The 18,613-nt window shown below is 45.3% G+C and overlaps 1 protein-coding gene across 4 annotated transcripts in view; it reads right to left on the bottom strand.

The window, feature by feature from the left end:
* Nucleotides 1-18,613, bottom strand: part of RXRA (retinoid X receptor alpha) — a 142,414-nt gene that overhangs the window by 87,551 nt on the left and 36,250 nt on the right. For 3 of the 4 annotated variants that reach the window (XM_072125785.1, XM_072125782.1, XM_072125784.1), the window contains exon 2: nucleotides 2,733-2,774. The exons of the other annotated variant lie outside the window; for it this stretch is intronic. Coding sequence is in view for 2 of the 3 variants with exons in the window: in XM_072125782.1 (XP_071981883.1) it covers nucleotides 2,733-2,774 (42 nt within the window). In the remaining variant the exon portion in view is untranslated. The remainder of the gene's footprint in view (nucleotides 1-2,732; nucleotides 2,775-18,613) is intronic. 4 annotated transcript variants of the gene reach the window in all.

The following is an 18,613-nucleotide window of genomic DNA, read 5'->3' as shown; positions in this document are numbered from 1 at the left end:
GGGGCGGTATTATAGTAGTTATATTCCTGTACATAGGGGGCGGTATTATAGTAGTTATATTCCTGTACATAGGGGGCAGTATTATAGTAGTTATATTCTTGTACATAGGGGGCAGTATTATAGTAGTTATATCCCTGTACATAGGGGGCAGTATTATAGTAGTTATATCCCTGTACATAGGGGGCAGTATTATAGTAGTTATATTCCTGTACATAGGGGGCAGTATTATAGTAGTTATATTCCTGTACATAGGGGGCAGTATTATAGTAGTTATATTCCTGTACATAGGGGGCAGTATTATAGTAGTTATATTCTTGTACATAGGGGGCAGTATTATAGTAGTTATATTCCTGTACATAGGGGGCAGTATTATAGTAGTTATATTCTTGTACATAGGGGGCAGTATTATAGTAGTTATATTCTTGTACATAGGGGGCAGTATTATAGTAGTTATATTCTTGTACATAGGGGGCAGTATTATAGTAGTTATATTCTTGTACATAGGGGGCAGTATTATAGTAGTTATATTCTTGTACATAGGGGGCAGTATTATAGTAGTTATATTCTTGTACATAGGGGGCAGTATTATAGTAGTTATATTCCTGTACATAGGGGGACAGTATTATAGTAGTTATATTCCTGTACATAGGGGGACAGTATTATAGTAGTTATATTCCTGTACATAGGGGACAGTATTATAGTAGTTATATTCCTGTACATAGGGGACAGTATTATAGTAGTTATATTCTTGTACATAGGGAGCAGTATTATAGTAGTTATATTCTTGTACATAGGGGGCAGTATTATAGTAGTTATATTCTTGTACATAGGGGGCAGTATTATAGTAGTTATATTCTTGTACATAGGGAGCAGTATTATAGTAGTTATATTCTTGTACATAGGGGGCAGTATTATAGTAGTTATATTCTTGTACATAGGGGGCAGTATTATACTAGTTATATTCTTGTACATAGGGGGCAGTATTATAGTAGTTATATTCTTGTACATAGGGGGCAGTATTATAGTAGTTATATTCTTGTACATAGGGGGCAGTATTATAGTAGTTATATTCTTGTACATAGGGGGCAGTATTATAGTAGTTATATTCTTGTACATAGGGAGCAGTATTATAGTAGTTATATTCTTGTACATAGGGGGCAGTATTATAGTAGTTATATTCTTGTACATAGGGGGCAGTATTATACTAGTTATATTCTTGTACATAGGGGGCAGTATTATAGTAGTTATATTCCTGTACATAGGGGGCAGTATTATACTAGTTATATTCCTGTACATAGGGGCAGTATTATAGTAGTTATATTCTTGTACATAGGGGGCAGTATTATAGTAGTTATATTCTTGTACATAGGGGGCAGTATTATAGTAGTTATATTCCTGTACATAGGGGGCAGTATTATACTAGTTATATTCCTGTACATAGGGGCAGTATTATAGTAGTTATATTCTTGTACATAGGAGGCAGTATTATAGTAGTTATATTCCTGTACATAGGGGGGCAGTATTATAGTAGTTATATTCCTGTACATAGGGGGGCAGTATTATAGTAGTTATATTCCTGTACATAGGGGGGCAATATTATAGTAGTTATATCCCTGTACATAGGGGGCAGTATTATAGTAGTTATATTCTTGTACATAGGGGGCAGTATTATGTGGTATATGGTATGTGGCAGATGGATGTGGTATTATTTAGCATAGTCTTTGGTGATTTATAAAGATTCCCGATCACATTAATATTGATGTCATCTCTATTTGCTCTTTAATCATTTCAAGCCTATAAATACATTCATGTTCAGCAAAACAACATTTCCCGTCGGCAGCACATCGCTTTGTCATACATTGCCGACCTTTTGGCAGAAGCTAAGCTAAAAATGGCCGCCACCTTGGCTTCTTCATCGAAAACAGTCTAGTAACCTAGCAACTGTCCAATTTTAGAAAGTTGGCAAAACACAGGAAGATACCAAACAGCAAACACAGGTGCAAAAATCTGCCTGATCATCTTGCACCCGGAGCCCCCCTCCTCCTCCTCAGGCATCTGCTGCCATGGGGAATTCTGGGAAGAAAACATGCAAATAAGCCAATGTTTTTAATCTCTCTCCAAGTCCCATTTGCTGTAGTAATCAGTTTGTAGGACGCAGCAGGATGGAAAAGCACGCAGCCGGGGAAGATGGTCCCGATAGCGGCCCTGACCTTTCATATTTAATGCATTAGCCATCCCTACTTTTCCTTTTTGATGTTTGCCTCTCTGTAGTTCCCAACACGTGCTCCCATCATGGGGTAGTGGTGACTGCTTCACCCCGCCAGCTCCTCTATTACAAATATGTGGTTGAGCAACATTCCCCGTGTTCCAAGTAAAGGACAAGCACTCCAGGCAGGCCGGCCGGCCGTGGTGTCATCCATGAACCTTCTCAGTATCCGGAGTCCTGCAGACCTTGGCTGTCCCAGTTATGGCTAAAATCCCACAGGACCAATATAAGGAAAGACATAAAGGAAAGCAAAGTGTAGGCGAGAGAGCGGCCAGACACAGAGGAGGGCGGCAGAGAGGTGAGAGAAGAGGGCGTTAATAAGCTCAAAAAGCCAGAGATGGAAAAAACTAGGGGGAAGAAAAACATACAAAAACAAAAGCAGTACAGTAAATACATCCTGCAACATCTCAGCCCTAAAAATATACACAACATAGAAAAAAAAACATAGAAAAACACGCATGCCTACCGTTGTACGATACAATGGTAGGATAGTCACAGAATTTTCCCTCTATAAGAAAAAAAAACAAAAAAAAAAACATCATCAGTTAATATCCAGGACACCCCCACAGGTCAGACAAAGTAATAGAGATGTGCTGCGGCATGACTACACAGAATCAGGGCTCCGAGAAAGATGGGTGACAACAGCCATGGATACAGTGAGGGCGGCCATATTGGTTGTCAGCCAGCTTCCCCAGAAACTGATACATAACTATTGCATGTAACAAAATATATGACATTGCTCTAGGTAAATATCTGGTGACAATGTTACATATCACATATAAATACATTGACATGACACAACTCTAGTCCGCCGTCCATCGCGCCTGGTAATGGAAGGGTTAAAGCGATGGCGGGCTGGTGGGGGTGGGGGCTTGTCCGTCTCCCTGTGACGACAGCCAGCACGCCCCAGTGTAACATTTTCCAGATGTGCTAGACAGAAGCAGACTTGTTCCGTGCACACTGGAAGCTGAGATTGCCCGGAGATAATTGGGAATTCCTGAACGGAGGCCAAAGTCTGCTTATAGACCCTTGGAAGACATAGGACACGTTGCTGCTAGGGAAACCGCAGGGCGGAACCAGAGCACCCGAGAGAAGGATCCGAGAAGGATCTTATATGAGGACTGGAGCCGTGTCATACAGGTAGAAGACGCCCAGCAATGTATAACATCAGCCTCTCATTATACATAATAAAGGAAAACATGTGGATAAATATTTATGTCTCATCATTTACCCCATCTCCACAAATGCAGAAACAAATATCTTCTCCCCCAGTAAACGATTTAGGCACAGATAGTGCTGTCACCTTGTCTCTTCTGGTAAATCATGTAGGTACAGATTGTACTGATATCCTGCATCTCCCTTTTAATATCACAGACACAAATGCCCCCCCCTCTCCCTATCTCTATCTGTAAAGGATGGAGGCACAGATAGTACTGTATTCCTGTCTCTCCATGTAAATAACGTTGGCACAGATACTACTTTATGCCAGTCTAATGATAGTCGGCACACGATACCAACTCCCTGTCTCTCCATGTAATTGCTGTTGGAACCAATAGTGCTATCTCCTGGTTTCTCAGTGTAAATGATAACTATAGATAGTATGAGCTTCCTTTTTCTCCAGAGTAAATGTTAGAGGCACAGATAGTACTGCCTTTAAGTAAGAACAAACTTCCTCTCAATGTAAATATAAGTTCAGATATTACCAGTTTCCCTTACTCCGCCTGTAAAGGCAATAGGTACAGATAGTACTGCCTCCTTGTCTCCCTCGGTAAATAATGTAGTTATAGACGGTGCTATTTCTCCGCCTCTTTTTGTAAAAAAAATGACACGTATGGATATCAACCTCTCTCTTTTAGTTAATGTAAATGAAGACAGACAGTACGGTATGCATATGATGTAGGTACAGATGGTACTGCTTCTGTCTCCTCATGGCAATGGCACATGTAGTTTGTGGATATATCCCACAATAACAATATAGCTATAGTGCTGCAGCCTTCTTTCCAGAACCTACTGCAGATTTTACGTAGCCTTAAAAACACTATAACGCCCAACAAAATAAACCCGTTCTACCAGTTCAGCTTATTAACCCGTATGCATCACGGGTCACAACCCAAGCTGCAGACATAGGAACAGCATTGCACCCAATGTTACACATGTCACAGACATCATTTACTGATCTATATTTACAGCCCTGAAACAGGACATTACCGAGATTTTGTAAGACAGTAACAGGTTTTCCTGCTTTGGAGTGAGAGACGAGACACAGAGGAATACAAAGTAATAACCACTGACATGATACAACGTAACCACGGACCATGCACGGCGTATCCCAACAAGCAGATATCCACCATCCAGGGATCTTGCAGAAACCACACAATCCACGGTCTCTGCCAAACGCCAAGACATCATCTGCAGACACAAATTCATCCATTACTCTGACATGTGGATTATCAGAGACGCATCTGACGGCTGCAATGATTAACCACAAGTCTTGGATGACATCAGAGTTTCTTGCACGGGGATGGCACTCCTCACAAGGACACAGTCTGTCCTCCGCTGCTATGTCAGGTCATCTGCAGGTTACCTGTCTCCTCAATGTCAGTCTGCAGCTCAATACAAGGTAGAGCCCATAACATTCCTGAGCTATTAGGTCTATACACAGTAACATCAGCCTGAATAATAGCTAAAGGGACACAGAATATAATATTAGGATTATTAGGATATTTCCTGGATTAATCCCTAGAGAAATTTGTAATAATTCCTCCCACTGCTGTGCTCTCTGCAGCCAGTGTTATGTACTGTCCCTGGAGAGATGTGTAATCAGACCTCACACTGCTGTGCTCTGTGCTCTCTGCAGTCAGTGTTATGTACTGTCCCTGGAGAGATGTGTAATCAGACCTCACACTGCTGTGCTCTGTGCTCTCTGCAGCCAGTGTTATGTATTGTCACTGGAGAGATGTGTAATCAGACCTCACACTGCTGTGCTCTGTGCTCTCTGCAGCCAGTGTTATGTATCGTCCCTGGAGAGATGTGTAATCAGACCTCGCACTGCTGTGCTCTGTGCTCTCTGCAGCCAGTGCTATGTACTGTCCCTGGAGAGATGTGTAATCATACCTCACACTGCTGTGCTATGTGCTCTCTGCAGCCAGTGTTATGTATTGTCACTGGAGAGATGTGTAATCAGACCTCACACTGCTGTGCTCTGTGCTCTCTGCAGCCAGTGTTATGTATTGTCACTGGAGAGATGTGTAATCAGACCTCACACTGCTGGGCTCTCTGTAGCCAGTGTTATGTATTGTCCCTGGAGAGATGTGTAATTATACCTCACACTGCTGTGCTCTGTGCTCTCTGCAGCCAGTGTTATGTACTGTCCCTGGAGAGATGTGTAATTAGACCTCACACTGCTGTGCTCTGTGCTCTCTGCAGCCAGTGCTATGTATTGTCCCCGGAGAGATGTGTAATCAGACCTCACACTGCTGTGCTCCGTGCTCTCTGCAGCCAGTGTTATCTATTGTCCCTGGAGAGATGTGTAATCATCCCTCACACTGCTGTGCTCTGTGCTATCTTCAGCCGGGGTTATCTATTGTCTCTGGAGAGATGTGTAATCAGACCTCACACTGCTGTGCTCTGTGCTCTCTTCAGCCGGGGTTATCTATTGTCTCTGGAGAGATGTGTAATCAGACCTCACACTGCTGTGCTCTGTGCTCTCTGCAGCCAGTGTTATGTATTGTCCCTGGAGAGATGTGTAATCAGACCTCACACTGCTGTGCTCTGTGCTCTCTGCAGCCAGTGTTATGTATTGTCTCTGGAGAGATGTGTAATCAGACCTCACACTGCTGTGCTCTGTGCTCTCTGCAGCCAGTGTTATGTATTGTCCCTGGAGAGATGTGTAATCAGACCTCACACTGCTGTGCTCTGTGCTCTCTGCAGCCAGTGTATACTGTCCCTGGAGAGATGTGTAATCAGACCTCACACTGCTGTGCTCTGTGCTCTCTGCAGCCAGTGTTATGTATTGTCCCTGGAGAGATGTGTAATCAGACCTCACACTGCTGTGCTCTGTGCTCTCTGCAGCCGGTGTTATGTACTGTCCCTGGAGAGATGTGTAATCATACCTCACACTGCTGTGCTCTGTGCTCTCTGCAGCCAGTGTTATGTACTGTCCCTGGAGAGATGTGTAATCAGACCTCACACTGCTGTGCTCTGTGCTCTCTGCAGCCAGTGTTATCTATTGTCCCTGGAGAGATGTGTAATCATCCCTCACACTGCTGTGCTCTGTGCTCTCTTCAGCCGGGGTTATCTATGGTCTCTGGAGAGATGTGTAATCAGACCTCACACTGCTGTGCTCTGTGCTCTCTGTAGCCAGTGTTATGTATTGTCCCTGGAGAGATATGTAATCAGACCTCACACTGCTGTGCTCTGTGCAGCCAGTGTTATGTACTGTCCCTGGAGAGATGTGTAATCAGACCTCACACTGCTGTGCTCTGCGCTCCCTGCAGCCACTAAAGCCAGGCTTCAAAAACTGCATCTGAAAAACTGAGTGTGTGGCTGCACCCTCAGGGACAATACATAACAGTAGCAGCACAGAGCACAGCAGTGTGAGTGCACAGTATACCTATCGCTGGCTGTAGTCTGCTGGTGACGCTTACCACATCCCTTTTAAGCCACTGGGTGAATTCAGGAAGAAGATTTTTATTTTTTTAATGCAGCCAAATTAGTTTTGGTTTTTGAAAAAAGACGAAACCTGACTTTAGGTTCTGATAGAACGTCACAGTGTCACCAGTCTGAACAGCGTTTTAACGAGGAGCACTAATTGTATCTGCTTCAAGCCTCACCCTGGGCGCCATTAGCGTTTATAACCAATTGAAATCTTACCATGGAAACGCACAAGCCAATAAATAGAGAAGTCGTATCCGTCTGGATGCAGCGCGTCACAATAGTCGTCACATAACGCGCGGAGGGCTCCTGGCGGGACCCGGCTGCGCGGCTCCAGAGGCCAGTGACGAGCGCTCTCCAGATTCACAGAAATGTCATTTGCTTTTATTCTTCAATTCACTACTTTACGCATTGAAAACAAGCCGTCAATCAGCGCGTCCTGCGATAATCTGCCAGCGTCTGCGAGGAGCTCGCACCGCGCGCCGCAGTCCCCCGTGGCACAGACACAAATCAGGTTGAATCATTTAATAGGTGAAAAGCAATTAAGCTTGTGAAATAAACAGTTATTAGGAGGAGTCGTAAGGAGAGTCACTGCGGATCACAACGCAGCTTTAACCCCTTTATGTACACAAGTAAACTCTCAGGGCATTAAAGGGGTTGTCCAGTGTGGGGCTCCCATTGGAACACTAGTGGCAGCTTCTTCATATGTGGGACACAAAGGTAACTCCTTCCAGCTCCATGTCACCAGACATCTGATCGGTGAAGGGTCCAGGTGCAGGACCCATTGTCCTAGCCCAAGGATCAATATCCCATCAATAGTTTTTTTTACATGCAGGCAGCACACGTGGCGTTTTGAACAGTTTTTGGGCTGTTTTAAGCAGTCCGTTAAAAACCATAGGCCTTTAAAAAACGCATCCGTTTTGACCAGTTTTACCAATTATCTCAAAACGGGTCAAAAGCTGATGCGTTTTCAAAAAACGCATGATTTTTTTAATGGGCTGCATAAAACGGCCCAAAAAAGGGTTCAAACCGCCACATGTGCCGCCGGCCTCAGGCTGCATTCACGCGCGGCATTTGCATTGCATTTTGAAACCCAACACAACAGCAGAATTTTAACACAATGTTAAGTCAAATGTTAACATTATACACATTTCCTCTCCTCAGCTGTTGTATTCTGTTTCACAATGTTAATGTAGCCGCAACATATAAATGAGCCCAAAAGCCCGAGAGATGCCATGACTTTTTATTATCTAATGAATCGGAGCCAGAAGTGGTTTCCTCAGGTTGCGTTCACACATTGCTCTACATCTGATGGCACGCTAGTGATATGTCATCAGTTGTAGCCCCATTGCTGGACCATTACTGCGCTTTTCCCTACAACACGCATCACATGTTCCAGGATCAGCATCACAGAAGGAGATATGGAAGTCTTGATGAGAGATGTATGGGATGGCATTTGGGTGCACGGGATGGCATTTGGGTGCACGGGATGGCATTTGGGTGCACGGGATGGCATTTGGATGTATTTGGATGTATATGGATATGGGGCGGGGAATCAAAGCTTAGAAATGAGCTCCCAAGTCCATCTGACTCCTATTAATCTGGGATATATCAATTACCCAAGGATAATAATAACTTGTAGTTTAGGGTGTAACAAATACCACTGAGCAATGATCCACAAGGAGCAGGACGGGTGTGATGGCGTCCGGGCACGAGGATTCAGCACTCAGTATCGACCACCTTGAGGGCTTGGCTTTACCCAAGGCTGGGGTCCTTATCTCCCCATAGAATATGAGCGGGCGCCAGGTCTAATGAAAAGTCTATAAAGAGTCCATATGTGACGGCCTGAACATTAGGCACTGCACACACCCGTCTCTATCCCTCCACACTCCTGTCTGCATATTTGCAGCTACACGTCGTCATGCACCCTACAACCGGGTCACAAACACACAGGTCACAACGTGGATTACACACAGCGATGCCAACGACTGACACAGGTTCCAGAAAATTGCAGCCCCCTCATGAATAAAGTAGTTCTGGGATATTGCAGCACTTGGCTCAGAACCGCAACTCCAACTGCTTTGCCCCTCCAGCCATGGTAGGGGGTAGAGGGGTAGGATGGCTTAGTTATCAGCCCCCTGCACAATGACGTCTCTTCCTAACAGTCACATTAAAAATGATCACTTCTGCGCGTCAGATTGCAGTAAAGCCGTGTGCCAGCCCAGGGTTTGGCATTGTGGCAGCTGCATAATGTCTGTTATACGTATCATCAGGACTGGATAAGCACTGGATTATCAAATATTCTGGATTATCGGACAACTTTGTGTCACCTCTCTATTCACAAGCAACCAAGACGCCAAAGTTTCTGCAAGCAGACGTCTGCTGGGACTGGACCGTCCGTCTTGCCTAGGGTAAATGAAGCTCTGACGTGGTAAAGGGTTAATCACTCTCAAAATTAAATCCTGTAAAAGCGAGCGCGCCCCCGACGTCACTCAACTCTCACCGCCGCGGTTAAAAATTCATTAATGACAGCAGATTAGTATTATGTCTCTGTCTTAATTAAAGAGGGCCGCGGAGGAGCATTTTACTCCGCCATGTCAATTTCTAAATGACACGGCTTCATTACAAAAGGAACTACAACCGCGCAACATGACACACTCTCCTTTCTCTCCCCACGATGACAACCGGGCCGCACACGTTAATTTTTAATTCTCCCCCATGAAATATTCAGCCACCCAGTTAGGGGGATAATATTTCCGGAGGTAAGTCCATGCTCCTCATTTGGAAAAAGGGATTCAGTTGCCGCGTGGTTGGATCTTCTGTAAGATTTCAGGTGTGAGGGTCGCGATGTTCAGGGGTAGGAGAGGCCGGAGGACACCCACTGGGCCCTGGGAAAGCAAAACCACAAATGCACAAAGAAAAAAAAAATCAAGGCAGAGCTAAAGAGAAAAGAATTAGGAAAAATGTGAATTTATGATGTCTCTTGGGCCGAATTTACCAGGCTGAATGCAGAGCAACTAAACTGAATACAGTACTTCACTTCAGTAGAAGGCTTAATGCGTATGGACCCTGTGCAACAGGGGGCCACAATCCAGGGGTATAAGAAGCTACGTGGAGAGTTACAAATCCAGGGCAGGAATTGGACCTGCTCTATTCTTGACGGCGCAACAAGCAGAAGTCAATGATGGCCGTGTGCATGAGGCCTAAGGGTGGTGGCACACGTGGCGTTTTTCCACCGTTTTTGTCCGTTTTCCAATTATCCTAATTAAGATAATTGGGGAAAACTGTCAAAAACGGATACGTATGCTTTTTTTTAATGGACTGCTTAAAAACGGCCTAAAAACTGGTTCAAAACGCCACGTGTGCCACCACCCTAATGTAGCCAGGTTCAGGTGACTAAACCCACTGATGCATGGTCTGAACTTGGGCACGTGAAGTCAGTCTTATTTTACACAGCCGCTGTCCATGTGTATGCCCTGTCCCAGTAAAAGGCTGTGGCACAAACCACGGAGTGAAGACACATTGTGGTCAGCTGGTACCGGTGCTCTGTGTATGCTATACACGCTACCATGGAGGATTACCATTGGCCAATGGACTTCATCTGCATGGAGCTGCAGCAGAAACTGTACCAAAACTGGATGATATCTACTGCAGTTTACCTCCTGATCCTCGGCACTAGCCCTGCAGCGTCATAAGAGTTGTGTGTAAAATCGCTGAAGCCATTGACATGCCGCAGGTTTCACTTGCCTAAAAGGTTTGCCTCTGCAGAAAGAAAAGGATCACTAATGCACTAAAGCTGCTGCTGCCCTTTTATTAGTAAATTCTAAAGACCCAAAAAAGTGAAGAGCTCCGACTACCTGGTACCTAGCACTTGTTCCGCTCTGGTCATTGGCATCAGCATTTCGATCCTGAGAAAATGTCCTTTACATAGCAGGGCTGACATTTCTCAGGCCCCGGCCAGCGGCTTCTTTTAGCCCGAATTCTATGATCCTGAAGAATCAGACTAAGTGCTACTAAGCTAAGTGAGATTTACACCCAGCATGAGAAGGATGCGGCAGCGTGACAGTACAGAGGAGCCTTCACATCATTATTCAGCCGGCAATCACCATGAATGATGGCCTGCTACTTTCACAGCATCAGCAATGGCCTGGGAATGTTGCTCAGACAGACAGGACACAAGAATAAAGTGCCTCAGAAAACAAACAAGATTTATAGACCTCCGCCTCGGTCTCCCATGAAAAACGGTGGTCGCCAATGCAACAGAACAAAAGTGCTGAGTGGCACAGATCCCGCCGAGTGCATCGCCACCTCTCCGGGTACAGACAAGCCCCAACACAGCAACATCTGGGCCCACATGTAAAGGAGAAGGTATATAGCATTACAGATCTGTACACAGCATGTAGATACTAGCCAGGAGATGTCACACACCGACGGGATGTCATGTCCTACCACCCTCGCTGCAATCAGAAAAGTCAACTCCATAATGGCATATACTCAATCATGGGGCACGTAACGTAAGCTCGGATAAAGAGAGAAAACCTGACATGGTTATGAAAGGAGCTTGGCGAAAACTCAACCCTTCTTATGTGTACAAGTTCCTGGAAGCTGCTGAGCACCCGGCCCTTAGGAGCCACACGGAGGAGGATGTAAATCCCACAACTGCTGTAATCTCAGAGAGGAAGCTCAGCGTACACCGAGGGGAGGGACAGGACCAGCAAAAATGGCTAAATATTCCGACGCAGGACCCGCGCATCACCACCATGTACAGCACTGTGCACATCTATGGCTGCAGGATATGCACAGAAGTTCAGGGTCTTAATCATCACGACAGAGTAAGGAACCCCCTCAAATACAGCGGACGGCATATGGGGGATAATCCCTGTGACAAAGAGATGACATGTTGTCTGGATTAATCTTCGGGATATTGAGGGATACTGAAGCCTTAACGGGTGACTTGTGGACACTGGTGTTAAACAGAGGATGAGGGACGACATTAGGTGCTTAATCCAAGAGCAACATGAGGACTTGGAGATTAACCTGCCATGGACAGAGCGGTAATTAGCGATATTGGACACATAACAGAATTAGCTGCTCCATCACTGAGCTCAGGAACAGCACTGTGTAATGAGGACTAGTTGGAGGCAGTGGCCGCATTTATTAAAGTGTTTGCACCAGTTTTGTGTCGTGGCTGCTCTGTGTCTGACAAAGACAGAATTATTACTGACATGCGCCACAATTCTGCAGCATGAACAAAGCGCATGAAATGGTGACGCTTCCCGGGCAGTGCAGGGGACGCCAGATCCAAGAAGATCAAGCACCAGTTTTGTTGAATCTGCCGCACACTGCACAGGAAAACTGAGATACAGGTGTCAATGGGGGACAGAATGGGGACACGCCAATACTTGGGTAGGGGGCAGGAACACGCTGACACCTTTGTGTTTGTGTGTGTGTGTGGGGGGGGGGGGGGGGGGTAAGGACACGCAAACACCGGGGGCGAGGTGGAGGGTCAAGGAGATGCAGACACTTGGGTGGGGGCAGGATAAGGACAGGCTGGCACTGGGGGGCAGTGACACGTTGACATTTGGGGGTGGACACGACAGTGCCACGTTGACATTTTAGAGGAATACATGCCGACATGCTGCCGTGCTAAAAGCCGCTACAAGCATCAGTAATCAGAGGAGCCGCTGATAGAGAAATAATATGGTGCAGGTGTAACCAGATAACGCCTGGGGATGAATGTGCAAACCGATTCAACAAAGATTAAGTTGTAGCACCTCCATGGATTTCCCATTTCGCTCCTGTACCCGTTGCCAATCAGTTCCATTTAACCCATTAAACACGTCACGGTCATTAGCGGGTTTTCGGCCTGGGAGGGAGAAGTTGTGTAAATCATGACAGGAGCCTTTATTCAGGATACAAAGTGACAGGAGCTTACACTACAGGAGAGGCGAAGACTAAGGGACAACAGAAGATGGTTCCCCTCAATACGCTGATCCGGTTTTCAGAGCCACACAATCTACAGACAAGAAAATTTACGAGGCATTGTGGGAAATTGACAGCTCTGAAATGCCTTTGGCCAATCGTATTATCCGGCTGAGGCGCTTTATGCCGAGCGCCTCGCTCTTTTCTGGGCTGTTATATAATAAAGAGAGGAGACAATAGTCTTTATGAATCTGTCTTTATATCAGCCATAAAACTTTCATCTTTTCCCAAGTGTGGCATTTCACAGACAAATGACCACAGCGAAAACCGGGCCAAAAGACGCCAGCGGAGATGCCAGACAAACGCAGCCTTGTATCAGCTCTTCAGCCGCGGAGACGGTCACAGTGTCCAAAGAAACTAAGACGACTTGTCAAGTAGCGAGACGTCATTTCACAGAGAATCAGGCAATTGATGTGGTCACTTATAGTTTAATGTCGCCTAAACTTCCAAAAAAATAAAAAACTGTAAAATAAACAAGACGGTCGCTGTAACCCGCAATCGTATAACAGCAGAGCAGCTACACTGATAGACTGACACAGAGTCATACAGCAGCATCACGTACAGGGTCGTATCACCACATCTGCCCCAGACCCCCACATAAAGGGATGTGCACAGAGCAGACACATTGCTGCAACCCCTCAGACATTTCTATTCCAGGAAATCACTCGGACACAATGTAGAGAGTCCTACACCCATAGGGGCCGGGCACTGGCAGATCTATGACACCACTGGGAGCTCTCGTGAATTCATTATTATTCTGTAATTTTGTCTGTATTTGTACCTCGTGATAAGTGCTGTGGAGTACACAGACCATTATCTAGGCTATAATACAGGGCACGGCTATTGAACAAGGGTGGAGTGATTCACCTCATACAAATCATGAGCGTGAGGGTCCATCTACTCCAAGCATTTTCTCTGCTCATTTCCACCGCAGAATTATGAGAGAATAATTTGTATCATTGTATCAAATGCGCAAATGACCCGCCGATACTATGAAGTAATGTAATCCATGGGGCCAATTCTTCAGAAAACCTTCTGCAAATCCACATGTAATCCACAGGTTCTATCCATCAATTGTGTACACCGACAAGACAAAATCCCCAAAACTGCATCCCATGTAGATGCACTGGAGACACAACGCGATTTACATTTCTTACAACCTCTAGGATAATATAAAAGGGGTCCAGATACATACATTGGATATGATCAATTTGCGGTGGGTTTTAAGTACTAGGACCTCACTGATCCTATAACCAGGTAAAGTAATGCAGACAGACAAGAGTGTTCACGTACACAGCGGGCACAAGCAGTGACCTCCTCAGCGCACGTTCACACTGGGGCATAATCTGGAGTTTTATGCAGTTCAAGTCGCCGGTTTATGATATGTCGAGTTCCAGACCAGAACCGTCACCCTAGTGGTCTGGGCCCAGGGTATTACACACACAGCCGCTCATAGTGATCACGTCCTCTGCACCCACAGACCAGCACATGGAGCAGTTCACAAGCTCCGTCCTCCACGTGTGGGGCCCTTTAAGCCCGCGCTTGGTACATCACAGGCGATCTGTACAATCACTGTTTTCACCGGGAAGAGTTTTTGCTACAACCTTCCTCTCCTACCCCGCGGCTCCGCGCCGCCTGCCTTGTCACACTTTCTCTTTTCACAACTAATAAGGATTCACAAGGAGAAAAATGTCACTGCACCGGAGGCCGTTTCAGACGGCAGGAGCCTTAAATACCAAGATATTTAACCCTATCACGTTGGATCTGCTGAAGTCCTGAGTAGCAGAGAGGACAGGAGGAATTACATGTGACACACACCCCTGGCCTGATCGTATGACAACGACCCATAACTAATGTGCAATCACATAATACAACACTTCCAAATGAGCGCAGCGCGGCCCGTGTCATGTCCGGGGATCCAGATGCTGCAGAATCACAGCGCCGTTCACCAGCCGCCTAAGAAGCAACGCCTGGAACGTCATGAAACATCTCGCCTTCTCTCAACGGAGCCCATTTCCTTTAATTAGTAAACATCCTCAAAGGCCGTTTCCAAAAAGTAGGAGGAAGCAGGATGTTGGATACAAATTCTAAAATTATGCCGTAAATTTCATGAGTGTAATTTCATAATCAGCCTTAAAGGGGAAGTCAGCATTAAGCGCTCTTCAGACATATGTGGGGGAGACAGAAAGCAGCAACCTCCAATTGAGGGTCATAATAAAGTAGGTGCAGAAAGCCTTTTACTACTACAAAGCGCCATTGTAGGATTATAGCATCCTGATGACAGGAAGACCCCACAAGACAAGGGGGATCTGCTCAGGGCCCCCGACTGTAACATCGCTTTTACCAAACACGCAGCTCCCAATGAGCTATGACTTCTCCCAGCTGCAGCATCTACCTGTAATTCTTGGTTTCTTGGTTGCTGGAGACTATAGCCGCCATAATGTCTCCCACACAGAAAATAGACAAGTCTCTATAACCTTCTACAGCAGTGATGGCAAACCTTTTAGACACCGAGTGCCCAAACTACAACCAAAACCCATGTATTTTTCGCAAAGTGCCAATGCGACAATTTAAGCAGTAACTTATTACTCCCCTCTCTTTCGCAGGTTTGAATTGTATATGCATCTGCGGATGTCAATACAGTAGAAAAAAGTTTGGATTATCATTGTAGCTTCCTTCTAGGGTCCTTAAGTCCTGTCTGACGAACACTGCCCTTGGGTGATGGCAAGGGTGCCCATAAAGATGGCTCTGAGTGCCACCTCTGGCACCCGTGCCATAGGTTCGCCACCACTGTTCTACAGGGTCCTATAGGTCATTATACAGAGGTAATGATTGGAATAAAATACTGAGATTTGGGTTTAAGTGATCCGGAAGATTTTATTTGTCACATTACATATTAAAGGGGCATACACAACGCTATGATGGCCAAACCCCTTATCTGCTGGAACTGAGCCAACCTGAAATCTTTGACCGCAAAATAAACTGGTACATGTCCTTGCATAATCCATGTTAATATTTACTGAACATGATGTCAAAAAGTGGTAACAAGTCATAAGCCGGTGGGCCCTGGATACTTCACTAATGTTACATGATGGGGATCTGTGCATCTCTCACACGCAGCAGACTAGAGCTCACATTATAGGCTTAGATACTGGCAGTATCACAGATGGGACGATTAGATATAGCGGCTCTGCAGTCAGTACCACACATCATATGCGTACATGCAGATTATATCAAACTTAAGAGGTTGAGATAGACATTTCATTAAACCATTTTCCAAATGACAGACCTCAGGAGACAATATCACATGATATGCCTAGACAGAGATAAGATTAGATACAGAAGCTTGCTAGACAGTGTACCACACACAGTAGACTCACAATAGGTTAGATACACAGCTCAGCGAGCAGTACAACACATGAGAGGATTAGATACACAGATGAGCAGACTGTATCATACATGAGGATAAGGATACAACGTCCAGCACACATTATTACTTTGGTTGCACATATAAATGTTTAGCACATTGTGACATTTGACAAAGCCAAGATGCAGGAAACACTAAATTGATCATTACTATTAGGTATACCCAGTAATTATCATTTTACTGTGTTTTTGGTTGGGTACTACACTTTTTGTTGCCTACACCTTCCTTCAGATTTGTGTGTAAAGCTTAGATACACTAGTTCCACAGCTCAACGTACCCAAGATCGTATTCATTCAAACAGTACACTGGTTTGGTGTTAGGCTCCTCATGGCCCTTGCTGGAGACTAGAGGCAAGTGCCCCATCTATGCCAACTTAGAAGCCGATTTACCCTTAAAGCAATGGAGCAATTGCTTGTGGCCTGGATATCAGGGGGGGGGGAGGGGACAACAATGTCCTCAGGATGCCAAGCTATGGCAGAGCTTGGAATGGAGCCATGTATTAGGGCCCCCAAGAAATATGAACTCCCCCCTGACCTCGGGATAACGGAGCATGTAGGGATATTGCGGGATGAGATGCGTTTAGTAACAGATAGTCTCCACGATGGTAATGTGCAGCCGAGCGCCAGCTCCTGGGACGTGCCGCTGTATCATCTCTCAGTGCTAAACATGTAAATGACTCATTAGTGCGTCGCTCGCGAGCAGAGGACAATTTTCTTTTTATTCTGTTTGTGCTATTTTCCTCCATAGAGCGATTTGCGCTAATTCTGGCAGAGCGCAGTGACAAGGAGACTGGGGCTCAGCGCTTTACAGCAGCCGGGGAGTGATCAGAATGGCGGCAATCATTTTATTACCGGGGGAAAGAGACATGAAAGGATCTGCTGGAGTTACAGCCAAACACAAGAGTGAGAAATGACAAAGACACAGGACGAGCACAACCAGAAACAGACCCCCAAGTGCAAGCATTTCCAAGTTTAATGACCCCCAGAGTGCAATTCACAGCACTTCAACAACACAGCAATTCCTAAACACAAAGCAACACAGGAACAAAGAGAATTCCCACTTCCTTTATTGTCCGAAAAACCCAGCACTTTATAACCTGAGAGCACCACAAGGCCCAGCCGACACAATGACCATTCCAATCATTGTCACAGGCCAAAGCCATTCAGTAGACCATTGCTTAATTGGGGGCTCCTAAAATCCTGTACACAACATGGACCCATCTGTAACAAGAACTCTGACAAATAGCTTGCAACATAATAAAATATTTGTAACATTTTCAACTATTACAGAAGAGTCTAGCGATAAGAATAGGATTCATCCAAGTACCCTGCCATGATGAGACACTATTGGTGGTCCTCAGGGAAACTTTACCAAGCTTTCAGAGCAGATTTGGCTGAATATTTAGACTTCATCCTATGTATGTGAATAGAATAGAGAAGTAAGTGTTTTCCTTATGGAGAATTCGCCAATTAAGGTTGCCTTGTAGGCGTGTGCTCCACTGGGGCATTCTGGGAAATATGCAGATACGTTTTCCAGGACAGGACAAGAAAAACAACACCTTTTTGTTACCATGTAAGGCAGCCCCCTTAACATCAAGCATGACTTTCAGGAAGCCCAATGACAACATGTGGGATTAAAGCCAAACCAGCATATGTATTCCAGGAGGAACAGATTCCCAACAGTAGACAGCGCTGTCTCAATGTCTTTGTATCTCATCAGAAGAGTGTAGGGAAAGGCCTCTCACTCAGCTACACCAGTGTCCTACACTGTACTGGCGAGATGCAAAGTCATCAAAACAGCGGGGTCTACAGTTAGGAATCTGTTCCTTATGGAATAGATATACTGGGTTGGTTCAATGCTGCATCGTGTCATTAGGTTTCTTGAAAGTCATGCTTGATGTACAAGGGTCTGCCTTACAAAGTAGCTAAGAGGCAATGTCTTGCTTATTTCCTTTGTAGAGTAATCACGTAAGAATGCAGCAAACAAAAAACCCAATGAGAATCAGTATTATTATTTATTCCCACCGATTCCATGTGGATTAACCAAGTGAACGGGGCTAATCCTGCTGCGGCTACAACACATCCGCAGCAGGGATTCTTGGATTTCTACTACAGCTTCTGAAGACCTAAGTTTGCAACAGAAGATGCCACAACCTGTGAGCTGAGGGGAGCGCAGTCAGAACTGGCCGCAGCTTCAGTGTTACATTATGTAGCACATATAATGGTCACTTTTCTTACGGCACATCCATTACTCTACATTTCAGGTAGAAGTCTAGATAAGGGAAT

The sequence above is a fragment of the Engystomops pustulosus genome, chromosome 9 (genome assembly GCF_040894005.1).
Source record: "Engystomops pustulosus chromosome 9, aEngPut4.maternal, whole genome shotgun sequence".
Classification (NCBI taxonomy): Eukaryota; Metazoa; Chordata; class Amphibia; order Anura; family Leptodactylidae; genus Engystomops; species Engystomops pustulosus.
The sequence above is the reverse complement of the archived record's forward strand: the minus strand, read 5'-3'. Positions and strand labels throughout refer to the sequence as shown.